Here is an 8,907-nt window from a genome sequence, read left to right as displayed (position 1 = left end):
TTTTAGAGCGGGGAGCGGCGCTGCCCGGCCTGGCACGGCCGGGACCGGGGCGTGCGGATGCCGCTTCACGCTCCTTCTCGCCCCGCTCAGCCCCCCGCAAGCCCGCAGCCAGCCTGGCCGGGGAGCACAGGCAGCCGGAATGCGGTCACGCTACAGACTTGTCCCGCCTGGGGACCGTCCCTCCGGTGCCCCGACCCCCGCCGGGGCTGGCCGGGGGCTCTGTGCCGGGCAGGTGCCTGGTATCGGAGGAGTTTCACCTGCTTTGTGTAATCCCCAGGGCGCTGCCTGCCGGCGGAAGGAGCGGGCAGGGTTCAGCTCAGACAGGGGTCACCCAAGGAAAAGGTTGGCTCACATCTTCTGCTGCAGTTCAGATCAATCAGCTGCATCTGCACCAGTTCCCTTTCCCCCTCCTTTCCCCCCCGGGAGCGGGGCGAAGCGGATGTTGTTGCGGACACATTGCAGCTGTACCCAGATCTGGGGCAAGGGAGGCTTTGAGAAACCTCTTGCTCCACAGGGCTTGCCTGGCTGTCCCGGGCCGCCCGCTTTGAACCCGGCGTGCAGCTGCACGGGGCCGGCATTCCCCTTTGGAAAAGTCCTGGGGTGGTCCTGATCCAGGCTCGTTCCGAGCGTGGTGCTCGGATGCTGGTACAGCTAAAAGAGTTGTCACAAAAGCCACTTGCTAACTCCAGAGCAAGAGGAGGAGGTGATGGCAGATGGGAGCTGGAAGGCTTGATGGTTGAGCAGGGAATGTCCCATGAGAGACTAGGGACATAAATCACTGCTGGAGCAACCAGGGCTGCCTGGGATCTGTTCCCACCCTGCTGCTTGTCACCGGAGGGAGAATGAGTTGTTACCCTCCTCCACGTCTTGGTTTCACCTTTCTCCTTTGGGAACAGCTTTGAGATCTGCTGATAAAGTGCTTGATAAGAGTTAGGGAGGCTAAAATGTCTTTGTGTCAAGGTCTAGTCCAAGATCCTGATCCAAGGGTTGTTGCAAGCGGCATTTCATTCCTTGGTGGTGGAAGTGGCGCTCAGGCTGCCCGTGGTCGAGGTGAGGCTGTTTTCAAGCTGACCTGGACAAGAAGGACCATTAATCTAGCAGGCTCTCTCCTTTCCTTTCTAAATATAGCAGAAGAATGGCATCTCGCCTTACCCAGGTGCGGTTGGGTCACTGTCGCACGAGGAACCGTGCAGTTGGCTGCAGCCCTGCTCCAAGTCCATCCTCTTTGTCCTGCTCATTGACGGGCTCCTTCCAGCTTCCCTGGGGGGTGCTTGGGATGGAGCCCCAGAGCCACGGGTCAGGCAGCGGCAGGTGCTGCACGAACCTCTGTACGGTTACGTGCGGAAGGGTGGCCAGGAGATAGGTGATGGAGGTCGGTGCAGCTGCTGCCCAGATTCTTTATAATAAATCCTTTTACGCTTTGTTCAGGCAGCAGAAATGTCTGTTTCACATCATAGCATATTGTTGCTTATGTTGTCCTCGGCTGGGTTTCCCGCACGTGTCCACCCACAAGGCTCTCCACCAGCGCGTCACCCAGATTTATTACCCGTGCCCATTTTAACATAAAAACCTCATAAGCCCGTGCCCGTTGTTCCTCGCCATGGACTGTTGCTCCGCGGTGCCTTGGACCTCCCCGCTTGCTGTTCACCTCACTTGGGTACTTGTTGGGGAACCCTCTCTGGGATGCTGGTAATAAAAGCCTCGTGATCATCTCTGAACGTACTGTGTTTGTGTATCCAACACTGCTTGGCTCTGGTGAGGTGTCACCACCTGGATCTGGCACCTTCAGGCAGACAGACGCTCATCCCATCCCAGCAATCCAAGCCACTGCTCCTGGGTGGCTGCAGCCCTCAGCTGTAGCCCTGGCCCCAACAGCATTTTTTTCTGAGTCTTTTCTATGCCTTATGCTGCAATCGGTGGTTTCCCAGCCACAGGAGCATCCCTGGGGCTGGTCTGTCTTGCTGGCTGGGCTTGCCCAGCCCACAGCTAGAGGGGGGCAGGACATGAGCCACCCACAAGGGCAGGACCAGGCTGTGCCGTGTGGATGTGCCTGCACCTGTAGATAACTTCCTTGGGATTGGGGATAGGTGTCCCCAGTGCCTGCTTCTTGCCCTCACAGAGGCAGGGATGGCTGCAGGCTGTCTCCAGACACACCTGGCCTTCTGCCTGTGGTTTTTACCCACCTCTCGCCTTACCCAGCTGCTGTGCAGGTGAAGTTAGAGACAGTTTTTAACAGATGTGTCAGCAGATGTCCCCGAGGGCAGGGACGGCTGGGCAGACAGCTGTAATGTATGCTGGTCTCTCCTTCCCAGGATAATCACAAGCTGTACAAGCAGAAACTCGAGGAGCTAACCAAGCTCCAGGATGGGATCTCCAGCTCCATCGCACGGCAGAAGAAGCAGCTGAAGGAGCTGTCATTATCCCTCAAAAAGTAAGTTGTTGTCCTGTAACAGCACAGGACGGGAGGGGAGAGCAGCAAGGATGGGGCTACTGGAGTTGTCTCATGTCTCTGTATCCAGCACAGACCTTACTGGAGCCTCACTGATAGCAAAGTGCCGTGGAGGTCTGGACTCACCCAGGCAGATCTTCCGCGGCTTCCCTTTCCTCTGCTCTCATTTGTGCCTTGTTTGCAGTTCAGAGCTTGCAAGGGCTTTGCAGGTAACTTGAACCATCCTGCACAAAGCTCTCTCCATCCTTCCTCAAGGGTGAGAAGACATGTCTGGCCCCACCTCACTCTCATTTCTGCTTCCTTTTCTCAAGTGACATCCCAGCCTCACAGAGGAGCTGGCCCTGCAGATGAAGTCATGGACTTGCCCCCAGTCCATCTTCCCTGTCCTTGGGGTGTCCTTGCCTAAGACAGTCACATATCGAGTGCCGGCACATGCTGACTGTGTTACAGAGGCCATCCTGATGCCAGTGCCTGTGTTTCCTCCCCAGATGCAAAGCCGACGCGAGTCCTGAACAGGAGGAGTCCATCCAAGAGACCCAGAGCCTAATAAAAGAGAGGCAAAATGTTTTCTTCGAGATGGAGGCCTATCTGCCAAAGAAGAACGGGTAGGAGGCACCTCATCTCAGGGTGAAACACCGAGTCCTCCCTCCACGTCCCCTGTAACACTGCAAGACAAACCTGCTGTCACCCTGCTCCCAGCAGTGTCACAGCCATGCTGTTCCACTCAGGCTCCCTGGAGGATGCTGGGCTAGAGCCAGGCTGAGCCTCTGCAGTGCTGCCCTCCTCCCCCCTCACTCCTCTGCCTGCTCATGGCCTTCACCCGCCCTTGAACGGCGGCCGTGTGCAGGGGGAACCCCGGAGAACACCCTCAGTGCCCATGGGAGGTGGGGGCGGGCGGTGTGCTTGGCCACCCTTCCCCCTGCCCTTGGGAGGAGAGGCCAGAGTGTTTGTGCCCGTCACGCTGTCTGGCAGCTCCGAGTGGAAAACAGCTGGGGGCTCCTTCCCGGCCCCTCGGCGTCAGCGGTGGCACATGAGGGCACGGCTCTGCCTCCATGGCCACGCTGCCAGCTCCCGGGCAGGCGCCCATCCTAACGCCTCTGCTCTCTCCCCAGGTTGTACCTGAGTCTGGTGCTCGGGAACGTGAACGTCACGCTGCTCAGCAAACAGGCCAAGTATGGCCCTCTCGGAGCTGCTGCCCTGGGCTGTGCCAGGCTTGGGATCCCCTTGTCACCGGGAAACAACAACTCCTCACGGGCTGAGCTGCTGCATGTGCAGACACGAGGCTGGCTTGACCTGCCTGGTGCAGATTCCCTTCCCGGGCTGTTCCCTGCTTCCTTTCCCAGAATTAGCTGAGTCCTTGGCTCCTCCATACACTCCTGCCGCTGGGCTGGGACAGACCATTAGCTCTGGCGAGTTAAATGTGCTCCTCCACTGAAGCCATATCTGGGTTTCCCCCATGTTAGGGACTTCCAGGAGAGATAGACTTGTGCAGCCACTGGCACACCCCCTCCTTGTCCCTTGGGAAACACCAGTGGCCAGTTCTGGCTCATGAGAGCCCTCCCCATGCTGGGACACTAATGCCAGAGGTGCCCAGCCGGAGCCCGTCTCCCCCTCAGCTCCGCAGGGCTCCCTTGAAGAGCTGAGCAGACGCCAATCTGCGCAGCTTCCCAGAGTCCTCTGGGCTGCCTGCCAGGCTGGCATGGTTTGGGGTGTCTTGAAGCTGTCTCACCTGTGTGAAAGCAGCCTGCTGTGCTCTCCTCTCAGAAATACCCAGGGGACAAGGTTTTTCCAGAGCATGTCCCAGAGGTTCCCAATAGAACATCACTTTTGTCCAGCCAGGTGGGATGGGAGGACACAGACTTCCAGCAGCCACCTTGCCCCAAGCCTGTCCTTGTGTTTCCCTGCAGGTTTGCATACAAGGATGAGTATGAGAAGTTCAAGCTCTACCTCACCATCATCTTACTCATTGTCTCCTCCTCCTGTCAGTTCCTTCTCAACTCCAGGTGGGTCTGGCTTGGATGCTCTCCGTAACGGGTTGGGCAGAGATCTCCCAGGGCCCCCATGTTCTCCTCTCCCACCCTGAAAGGTCCAGAGCTGAACGGGAGATCCTGACAAAAGCTCTGGCCACTGCCCTTGAGGTGGGGTGGCTTTTGTGGCTGCAGCTGTCTCACTGTGACCATGGTGGATGGTGGAGAAGCAGGTCCCCCTGCCCGCAGGGTGGGCGGGCATCCTGCAGCAATGGCTCCTGGTGCCCATGCCCTCGATGCCTGGGCAGTGGCTCTGCCGCTGCCTTTACATCGTGCTTTGTTTCCCACCAGGGTGACAGATGCCGTCTTTAACTTCGTCTTGGTGTGGTACTACTGCACCCTCACCATCCGGGAAGGCATCTTGATCAACAACGGATCCAAGTGAGTGCCTAGGGCTCAGGGAGAGGGGCGTGGGGCGAGCTGGGACCCACCGTGTAGCTCTGTGCTTCCCAAGGGAGCAGCTCCCTCCTACTCAGTCTGTGTGGCAAACCCTGGTGGTGAGCAGGGCAGGAGGAACTCCCCGTGCAGAGGCGGTGCGGGAAGGTGGAGCAGTGGGTGGAAGGGCCCCAGCCCCTGGGTGCTGCCTAGAGCAGAGGCGCTGGGTCCTGCTCCGCACGCGGCCATTTTGTAACCAGCCCAGGAGCCGGCGGGCGGCTGGCGCTGAGCTGGCTTCGCTCTCCTGGCCTGTGTTTGGGTCTTGATTTATGCTCCAGATCTGATGTCCCTTCTCTGTGTCTTCCAGAATCAAAGGCTGGTGGGTTTTCCATCACTACATCTCCACCTTCCTCTCAGGTGTCATGCTGACATGGTAAGTCTGTGTCCCCCACATCTCGTGGGGGCCCTACTTGGGCTGTGGCCAGCTGGGGTGAAGGGGCTGCCCTAGCCCGTGGCCGTAAGCCTGCTCTGCGCGTGTAGCGGTCTAACAATCAGCTCCATGTCCTCCTCACCCAGCCCAGGCGCCCTAAACAAAAGCCACCATGGACACCTCTGTGCGACAGGGAACCACGAGGTGTGGTGACATTGTGCCTGAGCTGGGGTGTCCCCCTGCTTTGGTGGGGGCTGGGGCGAGGCAGCAGTGCCCTTACGCTGGCTGTGGGGCAGGTAGGGCTGGCTGCGTCTCCTCTCAGCCCCACGTCCCCCAGCCAGCACCGTCTCTCTGCAGGCCAGACGGGCTCATGTACCAGATGTTCAGGAGCCAGTTCCTCTCCTTCTCCATGTACCAGAGTAAGTGATGCCACATGCTGGGGCACGGGGCTGGGACCAGGACTGGCCTTGGGTGCCAAGCGTGCCTGCCTGGCTCCGTGACACACGGAGACCCAGCTGTAGCGGCTCACAGCTCTCAGCTCACCTGGGTTTTCCCTTGGCCTCTGTCCTGCCCTTCACTGCCCTGGTCCTGGGATGGTCTTTGCATGCAGAGTGGTCTCAGAGCGGATGCTGGGGCCATGGGATGGTGCCTGGGTGACTGCTGACCACATCCACGCTCTCTTGCAGGCTTTGTGCAGTTCCTCCAGTACTACTATCAGAGCGGGTGCCTGTACCGGCTGCGAGCGCTGGGTGAGAGGCACAACATGGACCTGACTGTGGGTAAGACGGGATCTTCCCTTGCTGCTTCTCCCACTCCAGCTGGACCTCCTGTTGCCACAGGACCCACGGCTGCTGGCAGCCTCCCTCCCAGCACCAGACCAGTGCTCGGCTAACTGGGAGCTGTGGTTTCTGTTAAAGGCAACGGTGATGGTTATTTTTCTTTTGAGGTTAGTTTGACTGCAGTTTACAAGTTGCAGAAGCACTAAAAGCTACAAATAAAACCGAAGCTCTGAGAGCAGCATCTCCCATGAGGTGGCAGCATCCCATCGACTGGGTGCCCCCCTATTCCTGTTCTCCTGGGGCCACCAGCCCACAGCTGGCTCCCTCGGGATGTGAGGTGGCAGTGGATGTGGCTCCTGGCATCCGAGCTTTCCTCAGGAAGTCCCTTCAGACACAAAACATCCCTCCAACACCCAACGTACTCATGGGCTTGCCAGCTCCCCGGCCCCTGCAACACCGAGTGCTTGGGCTGAGGGTGGGGGAAGCTCTATCAGAGCAGCCTCCTCCAGAGGCCCACGTTAGGTTAGCGCTGGGAATCCCTGCTGCAGTCCTGCCTGCGGGTTCAAGCGCCCACAGCCAGGCTGTGTTAGCCTAGCAGGACCTTTTCAGCTGGGCATGAGGTGGCCACTAAACCTCCCTGCCCGCAGCCTCAGGAGCTGGGCTCTGTCTAGTCCCCAGCTATAACATGTTCTTGGGTCCCCATGCAAACCTTCATCCTTTGCAGAGGGCTTCCAGTCCTGGATGTGGAGAGGCCTCACGTTCCTGCTTCCTTTCCTCTTCTTTGGGCAGGTGAGTGCACCAATCCTTGTGGGCACCTGCAAGAGGCCAGAGCCCTGGGTGGGAGCGGATTGTGCCCCAGGGCAGCCTGGACATCATACAGGTGCCCTCAGGCTGCAGTACAGATGCCAGGGGCAGGGAAATGCTTTCAGCAAATGCTGAGCCTTTTCCTCCAAAGCACCCACCTCCGTGACTTGGCTAGTGCGATGGAGAGGACCTGGGGGGCTGCTGGTGGTTCTGCTAAGTGATGTGCAGAATACAGCAGAGGTGCTGGCTCTGAGAACCCTTCCAAAACCCTTCTGAGCTTCAGCTCCTGAGCTGCTGCTACAGATCATTTAGGATGGCCAAAAGCAGTAGGCTGGTCTGAGGCTTCTTCCTGGTTATTGGGCTCCAGAAGTTGGCAAGAAAGGGGGAGACGAGTTCTCTGGCCCCGAGCCTTGACGGGGTTTTCCTGCATGTTGGGGCAGGCTGGCCTCATGCGAGGTCTGTGTGGGGTTTGTGCCCAAAGGGAGCGGCTGGATGAGCATCAGCATGGAGTTGATGAGCCTCTGAAAGCAGAAATTCCCCTAAATCTTCTCTCTCCCACAGTTCTGGCAGCTCTACAATGCCATCATCCTCTTCCGCATGATCCAGCACCCGGAATGCAAGGAGTGGCAGGTAAGGGGGTGCTGGGCAGCTGCCCTGGGGAGAGGGATGCCCCAGGAGGTCCCTCCTGCTGACCTGTGCCTCTGTGGGTCCCATAGGTCCTCATGTGTGGCCTCTCCTTCTTCATCCTCTTCCTGGGGAACTTCTTGACCACCGTCCGCGCCGTCCACCAGAAGTTTCAGAACAAGAACAAAGACACGAAGCAGAATTGAAGGGGGGCAGCATGGGGGCCAGGACTGTTTCTCCCCACCTGCTCCGTCTCCCATCCCCACCTCCTCGATGCCGTCCGTACTCTGGTGTCTCACCCCATTCCTTGGAAGCCTGGGTGTGGGACAGAGCTTGGGGCCTGCTCACAAATAGACCGTGTGTTCACTGCAGTGCTGGATCTGTGCCTGAGTCATTCACCTGGAGCCAGCAGCACCCTGCAACTCCTGTCCCATCTGCCTTCCTCCTCCAGGAGAGCAGGGTGTCTGGGACAGCTGCTCCCCTTCCCTCCACCCTTGAAGACATTTACTGGGATGGTTCTCTGGGGTCAAGCCCAGCTCTGCAGGTGTTCCCCACCCCGCTGCGGGCAGCCTGGGGTGCCCGGCTTCCATCATCTCCCATGGGACAAGGCCAGATCCAGGGCTGGCAGTGCCTCTTACACAGCTCCGGGGGTGCTCAAGGCTCTCCCCAGCCCTGCACCCAGGGCAGCCCTTGCGTGTTGAAGGCAGAGAGGCCCTCACATCTCATCGGCTGCAAGCAATTGCTTCCCTGGCTGCCCCAGCAGCCCTCTTTAATTTCAAGGGCAGCTGAAGGCCGTGCTCAAGCGCTGCCTTCCAGGGTGTATTGTACCCCAGTTCCTCCTTTACCTTCAAGCTGCAGGGCCGAGGGACTGAAGTGGAGGAGCTGTGGCACTGGAGGGGTGGGAGCACTACAAGCCTGAACCAGGTTTCACACTGGAGCTGTGCAAGCAGCACCCTGATCCTGCATCTCTGGAGGATGCGTGTGTGAAAAATAAAGGAAAGGTGCTGCCTCGGGTTGCTGGGGTGGTTGTGGAACAGCTTGTGTGCTCTGTTTTTGGCTTGCCTGGTATTGGTTACGTTGTGTTGGGGAGGGAAGAAAACGCACCTCCAGCTGTCCCGACACCAGCTGGGATGTGGAACGGGACAGGAGGGCAGTGCTGCGAGCTGCCAGCTCCCCCCCACCCTGAGCTGTATTATCAGCAATAACCACCAGCAGCGATCGTAAGGGATGTGTCTGGTCATGGCTACATCAACTCAGGAGATGTGGGGACACAGATAAGGCCGTGACTGCCAAGACCTCACTTGAGCAATGTGACCACCCAACCACGGTGCTGCTCAGTGGCCGACTCGAGGTGGCCTGGGCAGAAGCCAACATCTGTAGTCAGTACACAAATGTAACTATGAGTCAGTCACCTTACTC

The 8,907-nt window shown here is 58.7% G+C and overlaps 1 protein-coding gene across 2 annotated transcripts; it reads left to right on the top strand.

Moving 5' to 3' along the window:
- Positions 1-1,516: 1,516 nt before the first annotated feature.
- TMEM120A (transmembrane protein 120A) lies at positions 1,517-8,907 on the top strand. 2 transcript variants are annotated; one of them, XM_026861717.1, is made up of 12 exons: positions 1,517-2,431; positions 2,938-3,054; positions 3,562-3,621; positions 4,357-4,452; positions 4,768-4,857; positions 5,219-5,284; positions 5,639-5,700; positions 5,968-6,060; positions 6,785-6,849; positions 7,426-7,494; positions 7,581-7,696; positions 7,861-8,907. In XM_026861717.1, exons 1-11 carry the CDS (start codon positions 2,292-2,294, stop codon positions 7,692-7,694), a joined length of 972 nt encoding a protein of 323 aa, XP_026717518.1. In that variant the 5' UTR covers positions 1,517-2,291; the 3' UTR covers positions 7,695-7,696; positions 7,861-8,907. The 2 variants fall into 2 exon arrangements, with proteins under 2 accessions (XP_026717518.1, XP_026717517.1); XM_026861716.1 differs by having other exon boundaries at positions 1,891-2,431; positions 7,581-8,907.

Source organism: Athene cunicularia (genome assembly GCF_003259725.1).
Source record: "Athene cunicularia isolate RWA chromosome 19 unlocalized genomic scaffold, athCun1 chr19_part1, whole genome shotgun sequence".
In the NCBI taxonomy this organism is placed as follows: domain Eukaryota; kingdom Metazoa; phylum Chordata; class Aves; order Strigiformes; family Strigidae; genus Athene; species Athene cunicularia.
This window is presented reverse-complemented; position numbering and strand designations above follow the sequence as displayed.